Raw genomic sequence first — 15,192 nt, forward strand, 5'->3', positions numbered from 1 at the left:
GCGGAGTCTAAGATCGCTCCACACCAGTCTCCATTCAGGTCCGACCTTAGACTCCGCCTCCTCCGGCAGAGCCAGCGCTGATTGGCCGAAGGCTGGCCAATGCATTCCTGTGGGAATGCAGAGACTTAGCAGTGCTGAGCCAGTTCTGCTCAACTACACCGTGTGCCGGTCAGCCCATCTGATGTAGCAGAGCCGAGTGTGCACACTCGGCACACGGTGTAGTTGAGCAGAACTGGCTCAGCACTGCTAAGTCTCTGCATTCCCATAGGAATGCATTGGCCAGCCTTCGGTCAATCAGCGCTGGCTCTGCCGGAGGAGGCGGAGTCTAAGGTCGGACCTGAATGGAGACTGGTGTGGAGCGATCTTAGACTCCGCCTCCTCCAGAAGAGCCAGCGCTGATTGGTCGAGTTCCGTACTCTGGCCAATCAGCGCTGGCCAATGCATTCCTATGGGAATGCAGAGACTTAGCAGTGCTGAGCCAGTTCTGCTCAACTACACCGTGTGCCGGTCAGCCCATCTGATATAGCAGAGCCGAGTGTGCACACTCGGCTCTGCTACATCTGATGTAGCAGAGCCAAGTGTGCACACTCGGCTCTGCTACATCTGATGTAGCAGAGCCTGCTACTGCAGAGACTTAGCAGTGCGGAGCCAGTTCTGCTCAACTACACCGTTTGCCGGTCAGCCCATCTGATATAGCAGAGCCGAGTGTGCACACTCGGCTCTGCTACATCAGATGTAGCAGAGCCGAGTGTGCACATCAGAGTGTGCACAACAGGAGTGTGCACATCTATATCAGATGGGCTGACCGGCACACGGTGTAGTTGAGCAGAACTGGCTCAGCACTGCTAAGTCTCTGCATTCCCACAGGAATGCATTGGCCAGCCTTCGGCCAATCAGCGCTGGCTCTGCCGGAGGAGGCGGAGTCTAAGGTCGGACCTGAATGGAGACTGGTGTGGAGCGATCTTAGACTCCGCCTCCTCCAGCAGAGCCAGCGCTGATTGGTCGAATTCCGTACTCTGGCCAATCAGCGCTGGCCAATGCATTCCTATGGGGAAAAGTTAGCTTGCGAAAATCGCAAGCTGACAGGGATTTCCATGAAATAAAGTGACTTTTATGCCCCCAGACATGCTTCCCCTGCTGTCCCAGTGTCATTCCAGGGTGTTGGTATCATTTCCTGTGGTGTCATAGTGGACTTGGTGACCCTCCAGACACGGATTTGGGTTTCCCCCTTAACGAGTATATGTTCCCCATAGACTATAATTCCCCATAGACTATAATGGGGTTCGAAACCCGTTTGAACACTCGAACAGTGAGCGGCTGTTCGAATCGAATTTCGAACCTCGAACATTTTAGTGTTCGCTCATCTCTAGTAAAAAGCATAAAGTTCTTAAGTGATGCCAGAAATTCTGTTTCAATTCTTTAAACACTAGTGCAGTGGTTCTTAAACAGGGTTCGCTCGAACCCTAGGCCCTATGCGCGGTTCATTTTGTGTACCAGTAAAAAATCATATACCTATGTCTTGAATTTGGAAAAAAATCATATTTGATTTTTCACTAAAGAAGGTTTCGGTGAATGTGCATATGAAACTGGTGGATTCGGTACCTCAAACAAGGTTAAGAACCACTGCACAAGTGGTTTTTGTAAGGCTTTCTTCATCTGGCCAAGCCACTGAATTGAGTGCAGGTCCTATATACCTGTCCATCTGTACCCTTGTCTCATCCATTCAAATGTATGGATCTATGAAAAGAACAGGCCGCACAAAGATGATGTACATGTGCCATGTGTTCTCGTTTTCATTCATAACGTCACAGCAGTCGTGTACATGAGGCCTTATGGTTGTTAGGTTCATAGAGACGGCATAGGCATGGCAAGCTATTTTTTGCTTTCTTAGGGTAAGTTCACACAGGGTTTTTTGGATTGGAACCTGAGGAGGAGGTCGCCTCACGTTCTGATCCAAAAACCGGGTAGCCGCGACTAAAAGCCGGTGCGCTGCATCGGCATCCAGGCACGCACTCTGCTCCGGATTAGGCCCAATGAATGGGCGTAGTCCAGAGGAGGTAGTGTCTTCCGGCCGAATCGCGAGGTGACTCGGCCTGAAGAATGAGCATGTCGCTTCTTTTTTCCGGCAGCCGGAAGAAACGGCTCCCGGAAAAAAGACCTGAGTGCCTCCCATTGATTTCAAGGGAGTCGTCTTTTTGGTCAGGGTTTTGAGGCGGATACGGCCTCAAAATCCTGTCCAAAAACCCCATGTGAACTTACCCTTATTGGCACTTTGAAATACCATCTTGTGGGTGTAATGTCATTTTAGGAAATCTAATAGATGTAATAAAGTAACTAATCCTGGTGGTAGGTTTCTTTTTAAGCCTTGACGCATAGCCCTCAAATGTAAGTTTAGTGTATTGTTATATGATAGTGATTTCAGCATTGCCTTATCAAATATCCTTTCCTATTACTCTTATGTTTACCTGTTTTAGTTTTTCTCCTTCATAGTATTTTACACTCCTCTTGGCATGCAACATGATTTGGCCTAGATCCCAGTTAATGAAGATATAGCCCTTAGTCATGTATTTCAGCACACAGGCTGCCCTAGTTATGTTGTTGATGTCTGTAACAATAATGGTGATATTGTGAGCTCCATCAGTTACAATCTGTGTACAGCAATGCTGAATACAGTATAGAAATGTTTGACAGTATATAATGTATCAAAAATATGTCAGATGTGGTATTTTATGACATTTTCCTCTTATTACATTATATGGTGTTTAAAAACTAAAACTTGATGGCAGTTGTCGCCAAAAAATACTGTTGAATATGGTAAACCTGAAAGCTTGCAGTTAGCTATCAGAAGTTATGGACATACCAAACATCCATAAGACCATAGGCTATTAACATCACAAATGTACTCTGTGTGATCACATAAAGAGCTAAACAAGTCTATGTGTGCTCCTTCATTCACTGTATAGTTGGCTATTTTTACCGGATAATCATGACGGTTATTGGCTAAAAACCCTAACTGAACAGATCATTATGGGTAGTTGGACTGTTAGACAAAAGGATATGCTGTTCATTGCTGATACTTTTAGCTAAGGCTAGGTTCACACCTGCACTCGATCATCTTTTGAGGATTCCGTCCCCCATTCTGCTTGAAAAAAATCTATGGGGTCTGTGCGTTTCTGCAAATAACCGCTTTTTAAGTGGATTGGCTTTCCATCCTTTGGGTCCCCCAAGCTGTCCCGGAAAAGGAAACCCCAGCAGAGGTGTGAATCTAGCGTAACGCTGGCCATACATATTAGACGTATATTAGCCAAACTCACAAATTTCTCCTGGTTTCAGTTAACTGTTTAATGTTTATCTGCTTTTCAGGTGTCAATCCTTTTATTCTGTAGTAGATAAGCTGCTGCCAGAGTCAGCTGAACCAAGTGTCCATGTGTATGGGGTGGTTATGCAAGAAACTGTCATTTGTATGAGCATTTGACTGATCTAAAGTGTATTGCTAATCTGATAGATGTATTAGTCAGGATAAGGATAATTAACAAGGTTGAAATATTTATTTGCTAGGGAGAAAACCGGAAGGACTGAGAGGATATGACTCAACAGGGGTTCTTACTGGAAATGAAGAATCAAATCGCGCACAGCATGCCTTAAGGTAATCCATCATTATCTATATAAGTTATTTTTATCACTGATATCAATTGTCCTACAGCTGGTGCCAAGCATACATATGACAAGGGCTGATATCATTGGTCAGTTGTTGTTATGATTGTTTAAGAGCATCCATAATGATAATCGGCCTATGTAAATGCAGCAAAATATTAATGGTTTTTGCTGGTGCAGACCTGCTGGAATGGCTGTAGGTCTTCTGTGACTTTCAACCTTTGCATTGTAAAGGGTGATAACCGTAGGTAAGAAGTAAAACAATGAAGGGGATAGAGGAATGCAAGTTCAAGGAAGGCAGGTAAAGATATGTGTTTGAACAACAAGAGACAAACTGAGAAAGGTTAATGCTACGAAATGCAACGTTACAAGGTAAACATTAGAAGATGGTAGTAATTGGGGAAACACGTGGTTGGCATGTGGTGCTAGGAGGGTCTAGAAAGGGGTTGGCAGTAACCTAGTGAGTTGCTCATCTGTGATGACCCACAAGTATTGTGAGATTTCAATGCAAGGATCCCAGAATAATTAGGCCAATGGCCATTATCTGGTAGGAGAACAAGTGGGTCAGGTTGTATCAGAAGATGGTGATGACCTCTGTAGCGCCTCAGGAAGTTTTTGAACCAGGAGCGGTAAGGTGAGAAGATAGTGTGATCTTTATTGTTATGGGGGAAGACCAGTTTGAAGGGTAAGCCCCATGAGTGCTTTAGTTGAAGGATTTCTAGGTCTGGCTTAAGGGCCTAGCAGTTTAGTTTAGCCTGTGGAAGCTACTCTTTGGTCCAATAATAGTGAAGCTTGAGGATATCTCTAGGTGAGCCATCAGGTTTGTGGAGTCAGGTCTCTGTGGACTCTGTCCAACTCCATTCAATAGGAAAATTGGGAGAGGGTTCCTGATAAAGGGCTGTAACAATCAATTATTGGTCTTTGATATTTTCAGGTAGATCGCAGATTTTTAGGTTGCCTCAGTGGGAAAGATCCTCTGTGTCTTCTTCAACTTTATGCTATTTAACAGCAGTTTATGTCACGTTCTACCACTCAGGTCACTAAAAGGGATTTTGTCTGCCTTTCTTTACTCTTGCTTTTTTTCAGATGGTGTAAATCAAACACAGACAAGAACACAATTCCACATATACCTTATAAAAACATGCTAACAGAGTAGTACAGGGGTTGCCCATGTGCCCACCATACAACCCATCTAATGATATTATCAGTATCTGAATTGTATGGGTTAAAGATTTAGCCATGATGTTGGGTGCATAAACTCTCTTCTTTGGTTGAATTCACTGACACATGTAACTGATGACTAGTCCAGGGTAATTGGCATATTGCATCTGTTCCTTTCCTAAGTTTGTTGATAAAGCTATTGTACAACAGTAATATCCTAGGTGGTGGTTTAGGATAGAACACTCAAGACAGTCTCCCTTACAAGGGATGGCTATGCAGAAGTATTGATAAAGTGTATTGAAATGATCATACAATGTGCTAAATTGCTTTTGCATTTCATCTTTCTCTTACGATTACAGCCCAAAGTATGAAACCCCTCCAGATAAAAGCGATATCAAGCAAGAAATGCGCAAACGACAGGAAGAAGATATGATTCAAATGAAGGCCAAAATGGCTTTTAAACAATCAAGGCTAAACTTGTATGCAGGCGATATGCCTCGAGCGTCTATGCTGGACATCACTAGGGATCCTCTACGGGAAATCGCAATGGAAACAACAATGACACAAAGAAAATTAAGGGTATTGGTTAATTTGATTAGCTGGATGATCTAAATTGACCTAAAATTGTTACCTAAGAATTTTACAGTATTATACTTAAAGTAACCCTGATTTGTGATACATGGTGGATATAGAGCAGGAGTAGCCGAACAGATTACAGCAGTATACTGTTTTTAGTTAGGAGCCCAGTGGGCAGTCCTACAGTCTTACCTGTCTATGTATACAGAGATAGCTGTCCATAACGGAGTAAGACCGTCCACTAGACATAAGTCTACAGTAAGAAGGAATTTATATAAATATATTCCAGGCTAAACCAAATAATTTTCTCATAGAACTATATGTTAGTTTGTTTAGCTCCTCCTGATGCGCAACATGCCGCCTGCAGATAGATCAGAATGTTCGGTGTGACCAATTTACTTTAAGATACATATATATATATATATATATATATATATATATATATATCCTATTAATATTATAAATGTGAAAGTTTGTGAGTTTGTGGGTTTGTGTGTTTGGATGTTTGCATGTTCGGATGTTTGTTCCTCAATCACGGAAAAACCGCTCGACCGATTTGGCTGAAATTTTCCACAAACATAGTTAATATACCCGATTAAACAATAGGCTACTTTTCGTCACAATAGCGCACATACGTTTGTGCCAGAACCCCCACAAAACCCAAACTCACACCACCATCTCTGCAATCTCACACACTTTGGACCATAGCAAGCCACAAAATTCATATTGCCCTCTTCAGCCTAGCCCCTAACCCCACACAATCACATATACATATACTTTACCACTTTGCCCTCACCTTAATGATACTCCAGGAGGCTCTCTTTAACGCTCCGGAGCAGCCATGTTTGCCGACCCCCACCGCTCTGACAATCCGCGACACCGCCCACCCATGTCAATACCCCTAGGAGGTCTAATAAATGCAAAAAAAAAGTTTTAAAAAAGTAAAAAAAAAATATAAAAAAAATAAATAAAAAGGATTCAAAATTCAAATCACCCCCCTTTCCCTAGAACACATATAAAAGTAGTTAAAAACTGTGAAACATATACATGTTAGGTATCCCCACGTCTGAAATCGCCCGCTCTACAAAGCTATACAAATATTTTTCCTGTTCGGTAAACACCGTAGTGGAAAAAATGGTCAAAAGTGCCAAACCGCCATTTTTTCACTGTTTTGATTCTGATAAAAATTTGAATAAAAAGTGATCAAAGCAATAACATTTCTCGAAAATGGTAGAACTACAAAGTACACCCGGTCCCGCAAAAAAAGACGCCCTATACATCCCCGAACATGCACCTATAAAAATGTTACGGCTGTTGGAATATGGCGACTTTTCAAAAAATAATTTTTTAACACAGTTTTGGATTTTTTTTAAGGGGTCAAAATGTAAATAAAACCATATAAATTTGGTATCCCCGGAATCGTAACGAAACACAGAATACAGGGGACATGTCATTTTGGTTGCACAGTGAACGCCGTAAAACTAAAGCCCGTAAGAAAGTCGCTGAAATGCATTTTTTCTTCAAATCCACCCCATTCAGAATTTTTTCCCTGCTTCCCAGTACATTATATAGAATAAATAATGGTGGCATCGTGAAGAAAAATTTGTCCCAGGAAAAATTAAGACCTCATATGGCTCTGGGAGCGGAGAAATAAAAAAGTTATGGGGTTTAGTGGGAGGGGAGTCAAAAACGAAAATCGGCGGGAAAGGGTTAACTTCAAATACTTCTGTCCCAAAGTCACTATGTAAAGTTTCTCACAACACCGTATAGCAGCTCAAATACAAATTAACTTCAACACAAAAGTCTCACGTATTGTCTGAATTATAGCAAAAACAAGAGACAAAGTTACATTTCATATCCCATCCCTTATACACAGTACGAAAACCTTACCCACGCCTGTATATACCCACTTCTACAATCACCGCAGACGAAGTCGCGGGTACCAGCTAGTATATATATATATATATATATATATATATATATATATTTGATTATACATTTGTTTTTGAACAGTGATTTCATAAATTGGCACATTACAAACCCCATCCCACCCCTTTTTAATAGTAGTAAGGAGCGTGGTTCATTATATCTTGTGATTTATTATAGTAGCTTGCCTCATGCTGTAAATAGAGGAGCTACGTCACTTGTGTGTACAGTTATCATTACTTGCTGCATATAATGGTGTAGCCTCTTAAAGGAAATGACGACTCTTGTTCATGAAGAGAAGCATCATTGTTCCTGAAGTTTGGGAACTTGCTCAAGTGTAAGTGCAGGAAAGATGCATGAGGTGCATCTTCCAGGGGTAAAGAATTGTGGTGTATTTGAAATGTGTGTGATGGATGTGTTTCCTGAAAGTAAAGATAAAATAATAATTGCTATATGTTTTCATATGGGAAGTCATCCACCATTGGTAAGTTTAGGTGGTCTGTCCTCCTGCTCTGGTAATGTTTTTAGAAGTAATTCCTTCCTTTGATTTTTGCCTTCCCCTAAACCAATACTGGGTTAACATTCTGATAACATTGGTATCCACCAGTGCATGTTATGATGGAGCAGTTTGTGATATTGGTCCAATATTAGATTCTCATTTGTAGGTCCACTTGTAATTTCAGGATCTGCTGCCAACAATCTAATTGACTAACATGGTGACTGTTTTTAGTATATATAAATTTAGAATGGCCTCAGTTTTTTTCAGCCAGTTCTAATGTACAATCTCCTCCCAACCCAAGAGGTATTTGGCATTTGCTCACTGCTTTTATTTCCCCATCACTTCCAGGCTAGATATATGTGGTAGATAATGATCTGCTGTCATGCGGCTGATCAGTTGTTGGGTCAATAACTTATAATCTCCTCAAACGTTATGTATTTGCATATTTTGTACATTCCCATATATTTCCTGTAGGTACCCTACGAAGTGATTACTGTTGCCTAGATCATATCAATCTTTATTCCAACAACAGTTTTTGTTTCTTTTATGCCTTTAGAATTTTTTTGGGCCAGAATTTGAAAAGATGACCCTTGAACCTTGTGTCACACTGGATCTCCCACGGTCAATTTTGGTAAGGAATTCTGATTTTCTGGCATCTCTTTGTAATTCTGGTGTCTTTTTATATTTTTTGTATTATTTATTTTAAAATTGTATTATTTATTTTAAGATAAAAAAGGGAAAGAATGATGAAGCTAGACGTAAAGTCAACATCATCCTCCTTAGTGGACAGAGGCTTGAGTTAACGTGTGACGTCAAATCCACCTGTAAAGATGTGTTTGATATGGTGGTTGCTCACATTGGATTGGTTGAGCACCATTTGTTTGCCTTTGCAATGCTAAGAGGTAGGTATTATTATATTATTTAAAGGCCATTATGCATATTGTTATACAACATTGATGGTAGTAGAGTGACAGATGTAGATGTAACCCCCCTCTGTCTTTGTCCGTTCCATGACTATAATGTATAAAAACGTCATTGACACTTTCTTCCGACCTGTTTGTTTACTCTTGCAAAGGAGAAAAAAGTCCTACATAGAGAACTGCTTCTTTCATCAGAAAAGTGAAAAAAACTGATGGAATAAGGTGTCCACCATGTTTTTGAATGGGGATGAATGCAGATGGAGGGGGCACTAACATTTCATTTCCGTTGCTCTCATCGTGTGTCAGATGAGAACAATGGAAATTAAATTACGGTAGTATATGGGACCTTTACTGCCAGGTTCTACAAGATTGTTTTTTGCTAGGTATACTCTAGTGCTGAAACTACACACACACACACACACACACACACACACACACACACACACACACACACGGAGCCCAACTGACTCCATTATAATGGAGTCCGTTGTTTTTAAATTAAGACTGGTGGAGGGAAAGTTGATTTTTGTCAGACCCTGTGACAGAGTCTCTAGTGGAAGTCTCTAGTGCTGACTGGAAGCTCATTAGCATATGAATAAAAATGGACTATTCACAAACCACTGAGGCAATTTAAATACAAAAGATAGGTGTGGAATAGCCTTTCCAAAGGCTAAGCAAGGATGTGTTTAGTTAAAAATGACTTTTTCCCAATGATAGAGCCCCTTTAAAAACACATCATAAAACAGTGAATAATGTAACTGACATAACATGGCAGCACTAAATTCAATTCAAGTGAATGGGGCTGTTCACATGTCCGTTATTTTGTGGGTCCATTGTAATAGGCCTTCAAAATATAGGTCTTGATCTATTTTTGTCTGTTTTCATGGAACCCTCTATACACTCAAATATATGGGGATCTGTGAAAATGGCTGTCCCTTGAGTACAAGACAGTCATGAAAAATGGCCATTTTGCATCTCGGTCATCTGAATGCAGGCTAACGGATCTAATGGCCATGAACGTCTTATTTTTTTATGGACTTTTTGCATCTGCTCCGTTTGTTTTTGCAGGCCAGGTATTATCCATTTTGCATCTGCTTTTAACCACCGTTAAATCTGCTGATCCATTGTCAGTTTAGTAAATCAATTACTTTTTTATATATTGCAGACACTGAATTTTTCTTTATTGATCTTGACCAAAAACTGTCCAAAGTGGCCCCAGACGGCTGGAAAGAAGACACCAAAAAGAAAGGCAAAACTGGGGTCAACTTCACCTTGTACTTCCGTATTAAGTTTTTTGTGGATGATGTCAGTCTTATACAGTAAGCATATTTCTACATATACCCAAATAAACACATACAGTGTAAGTTTGGTGGCTTGACTGACTGCTTCTCCTATCTGCCCAGGCATAGCTTCACACGTCATCAGTACTACTTGCAACAAAGAAAAGACATCTTAGAGGAACGTCTTTACTGTGATGATGAGACGGCCTTGCTTCTGGCATCCTTAGCTCTCCAAGCGGAGTATGGAGATTACCATCCAGATGTAAGGGCTTGGAGCTAAACATTTTTCCCTAATGCACTTTTAATAAGAATTAAATATCCTCATAGAAATTACCCTAACTACTTTGTGCACTTTCTTTTCCAATTTTAAGCAGATGCTTGAAGTGAATGTCCAAAATAAAAAAAAAACAATATTTAATAATTGTTTCCTTGACCTTTTCTAAATTATGAAAACTAAAGCAAAACAAACTACAAATCAGACCAGTGTGAGTAACTCTAGGTTCACATCTGTGCAAGGGTTTCCATTCTTCAAGTCCACTTTTAGACCCGAATAAAACAGAAGCCCAGTCCACTTTAAAAGTGGTTACCTGTGGACCCCTTAGACTATAATGGAATCTGCCAGGTTTCTGCACGGTTTCCGCCTGAAAAATGCAAAATGAAAAGTCCTGCTTGCATTTTTAAAGCGGAATGGGGAACACAATCCCTTAGTACTCACCGAGCACAGATGTGTACTTAACCTTAGGGAGAAGGATTGCAGGCAAAAGATCCTTCCCAAATGTGTAATCGAGCTTATCCCACCCCTTTATCTTAACTCCCCCCATAAAGTTCAACAAAAGCTCCAACCAAATTTGAGTAGATAAGAAGATTGATGCAACACAATTGCACAAAGTTTATTTTAAGAACTTGTAAGTTAAATCTTGCTACTTTGTTACCGCCCCCAAAACCAATGTACTATTTTGTAGTACAGTCAGACTATTGATATACTGCACACCCGTTCTAGAATCAGCCTATAACGTAGATGGAACGTATTTATCTTTCTTCTATGAATGTGACCACTGGTTATTCTCTGTATTTAGTTTGTAATGGTGATGGTTGCTATACATTGGTTGTCTTTGAGATGGTGTTGGCTTGTTGTGTGCAACAATACTAGTAAATGCTCGTTACAGTGTTATAAAACCATTCTGTTAAATTGAGTGGACTGTAGTCACACTATACAATGTGCCCATCATACACAAGTTGATGGGATCAAAAAGGATACATTTGTTTATACTATTGGAGACTTACTTTTTTTTTAACAAGAAATTGTTCATATTGTATTTTCAGGTTCATGGTTTAGCCTATTTTCGGATGGAACATTACCTTCCTGTTCGAGTGGTTGAGAGACTGGATCTTTCTTACCTGAAGGAAGAGCTGCCCAGGCTGCACAGTACCTATGCCGGGGCTTCAGAAAAGGAAACAGAAATTGAATTTCTAAAAGTAATTAAATTTGTTATTTTCTGTTTTTACTGATCTAAGACCTCTGTATAAGAGCAATAGGTTCTTATTGCCCTAAATACCAGAAACATGGATAAGTATTTTCCTTACATTCTAAACTGTAGAAGACATATCCATTGAAATACAATGTATATTCATGGTAAAAAAAAATCTTTTATGATCAAGATTTGTCATGTGAGATATTTGTTCCATGACTCTCTTGTCTTATCGTGTCCCTGATTTCAATGTCTGCAATAGTTGGGGATCATTCACATAACAATTTTATGTTTAGAATGTACAATGGGGAGAAGAACAATGAAAAAACCGTAGTTTGCTTCACAAGTCTATCCTGTGGGGATCACTGGAAAAAAACTGTATCCATTAAATATACATGCTTTTTTCCCAGTAGGCCGTTATAGGTGGCAGATAACGCTGTATGGCATAAGTTATGTATATATTATGTGTCAATGTTTAGTGTGTAACATAACTATAATGTGAATCTGTAATGTAGACCTATACATATCTATATCTGTATATGCACAAGTGCAAAAAGCTATTTCATGGCAAGGACTGTTTTTGTTTTTGTGCCAGGCCTTTCTCTTGTGGAATTTGCAAGGCTATGGTACTGATCTCTAATTTTACCGTCACACACACATCCTTAATGTAGTAACATCCTTATATGTATTATCTATTTATTATCCTCTCTTTTAGTCCACTAGTATTGTAGACTATTAAAAACATAACTTGTCTCCATTATTCCCATAGGTGTGCCAGAGACTTCAGGAGTATGGGGTTCATTTTCATAGAGTGTTCCCTGAGAAAAAGTCCCAGACTGGCATCCTTCTTGGGGTGTGTCCTAAGGGTGTGCTCATCTTTGAGGTCCACAATGGAACACGGACTTCTGTTCTACGATTCCCATGGAGAGAAACAAAGAAGATTTCTTTTACTGTAAGTTTGAAGTCACCTGTGCCAGCATACTCTATAAAACAAACACCGCCTGGCCCACAGATTTATATAGAGTTTGGACAAACTTCCCTGTATTCCTTTTCTGTAATTCTTAAGCATTGCTCACAAGTCATCATTGGTATAAAAACGGTTTTATATTTTTTACTTCTTTTTCTGTGAAAATTGCTTGAAGCTACTAGCAAAAGGAGGCTGCACTACTGAAATATAAGCATGTGTCCATGCATAGAACACAAAATGTGGCCAGAAAGCTGTATAGTAGTTTTTCTTGGGCTTTAACTTTTTCTAAGATATTGAAAGAAAATCAGTCAATGGGATTTGGGCTCAATCTTTCTGCAATGAAGCTTCCATGCTTTACGTCCATGCTGTACAAAGTATAAATAGGTTATCCCCATTTTAAGGAGAGCTATTGAAATTAGATTTCTCCATTAAAATGCTGATGTCCAGATGTTCTATTAGAATATTTTCATATACTACTAGTTTTTGTTTACTACTACTACTATTGTTTTATGCTACTACTATTTTATTTATACATATTCTGCAGCACTTTACAAATTGTGGAGTTCAAGAACAGACAAAAAGATACATTACAGAGTAATAGTCAGATCACACAATGGGAGGGCCCTGCTTACAATCTTGTATCCTGATGTATATTATGTCACTACTAGCCTCTGCCCGCGACTTCGTCTGCGGGTTGGTGTCAGCGCTGAGCCGCTTATATTTTGCAATTTCCTGGTGTGTATGATCCGCCTCGCGGCCCGCACCCCCTTCCCTCCCGCATGCCTCCATGGCCTCCCTACCTAGAGCTTGGGCCCAGCTCCCCCATCCCCCGCGGCCCTGTCCCCTTCCCCCCTACACCCCCGTCCTCCTGATGGCCCCCGTTCGCGCGCCCCCACCCCCCGTTTCCACCTGCGCCCCCGACCCCTTCCCCGCGCGCCCCCTTCCCCCAAGGACCCAGCCTCATGTGCTCTGCTACACCTCATGTCGGCACCGCTACAGCCTACACCGGTGTATGGAGGTCCCAGCAGCTGGGGGGAATACTGTGCCAGGCTGCAGCTTTCCCCTCGCTCGGCACTGTACTTACCCAAAATGTCCAGCCGATACACTCGCATGGCCGTAAATTAAGGCTGCATGTCCGCCGCTCTCCTAACTAAGGCTGCATGTCCGCTACTCTCGCAAGCGTGTGCTCACTGCCATTTTCTTCAACTTGCAGACGGCCCAATAGCTCCATCCACACAGCAGCGCAAGCCAATCGGACATCGGTTCAAGGATGTCATCTCGGGTCCTTCAGTTTAGCCCGAACGGCAGTTCGTCGGTAGCGGTCGCGCAGTTTGGGCAGTGTACCTGCAAAGTAGCCTATGTTTCAATTCGGGTCCCAATATATATACATATATATTGAGACCCGAAATTGTGAAATTGCAGGCAAATCCATTCGGCTGTGTGACCGTGATTGAGGAACAAACATCCAAACACACAAATATCCATTTATAATATTAGTAGGTTTCTTATCTAGATACCCTTTAGTGTCTGGAACACATTCCCTGTGAATTGCAACTCCCTCTTCATAGCAGTGCTTCAACCAAAAGCCTGATAATTTTCTTTATCAATTTCTCTGTAGAGAGGTTAGTTCCAACTGTACTCAATATGTAGAAAGAATTTCACTTTTTTTTTTGTCCATTTTGATGTCTCTTCTGCATTACATGATACATTGGAGCATGAGCACTGTAGGGTTTAGTGGAAAATCCCTCTTCCAGTAAAATGCTGTTTGCTTTCTCTTTTTGGATTGTTTCATCATTTTCCAAGATTATGCAGTAAACAAACTACAGAAATGAAGCAGAATTTTTTTTTCTTTTACTTTTTAGGCAAAATCTCAGGTATTTTGAAATCACAGAATTAATGTAATAACACACACGAAACACATATGTAAGCTATTAATGTACTATAGACCAAACACAGCATACTGAATTGTAATTTCTTCTCTTTTTTTGGATGCAGAAGAAAAAAATATGTTTGCAGAACACATCAGATGGAATAAAACACATTTTCCAAACAGACAGCAGTAAGACCTGCCAGTACCTCCTACACCTCTGCTCTTCTCAGCACAAGTTCCAGCTACAAATGAGAGCCAGACAAAGCAGTCAGGAGACGCAAGATATTGGTAATATTAACACAACTTTTCCCATTTCCATCTGGTTAGCTGACAAGTCTATCTTTTACCTTCAGTCCAGCACAAAAATAAAAATAAGTTAAACAATTGTTTCTAAAATAAAGGAATTCAATTTATTTTATTGTTTGTTGTTATGCATAGCCTCTATCTGTGTATCATAATTTCTGCTTTGCCTTTAAAATTATATGCAGATATTTCTACAGTTCCATAGATATCCACAGTTCATTTTGCATCCCTATAGTAAAGTATATCTGCCCATGTAAGGCATACTCTACCTACATCACTGCACACATTTAGTATTTACAGATGTAGCAATGTTTAACTTGACTCTGATAACTTGCTATATTGTGATATTCTGTCACAGAACACTACAGAATCCATTGAAATAGTTGAGATAAAGTTAAACTTTACTATATCTGTACAAGACCATGGTGAATGTTGGCTACCTTTTCCAGAAACATATACATTTATAAGAATGGCAGAAAATAGCTTTTAAGACCTGATCAGAAAGAGATTTTCTGAACAAGCCTATCCGTTGTTTGTTTTTTTAAACAATCTATGCCTTTACTTGAT

General features: G+C 40.4%; 1 protein-coding gene across 2 annotated transcripts in view; it reads left to right on the plus strand.

Moving 5' to 3' along the window:
• PTPN13 (protein tyrosine phosphatase non-receptor type 13) overlaps positions 1–15,192 on the plus strand; it is a 158,114-nt gene that overhangs the window by 97,787 nt on the left and 45,135 nt on the right. For both annotated transcript variants that reach the window (XM_075284608.1, XM_075284600.1), the window contains exons 9-17: positions 3,559–3,646; positions 5,175–5,394; positions 8,373–8,447; positions 8,544–8,718; positions 9,902–10,055; positions 10,140–10,278; positions 11,340–11,492; positions 12,255–12,437; positions 14,448–14,610. In XM_075284608.1, coding sequence (XP_075140709.1) covers positions 3,559–3,646; positions 5,175–5,394; positions 8,373–8,447; positions 8,544–8,718; positions 9,902–10,055; positions 10,140–10,278; positions 11,340–11,492; positions 12,255–12,437; positions 14,448–14,610 — 1,350 coding nt within the window. The remainder of the gene's footprint in view (positions 1–3,558; positions 3,647–5,174; positions 5,395–8,372; positions 8,448–8,543; positions 8,719–9,901; positions 10,056–10,139; positions 10,279–11,339; positions 11,493–12,254; positions 12,438–14,447; positions 14,611–15,192) is intronic.

Source organism: Leptodactylus fuscus, chromosome 1, assembly GCF_031893055.1.
Source record: "Leptodactylus fuscus isolate aLepFus1 chromosome 1, aLepFus1.hap2, whole genome shotgun sequence".
NCBI lineage: Eukaryota > Metazoa > Chordata > Amphibia > Anura > Leptodactylidae > Leptodactylus > Leptodactylus fuscus.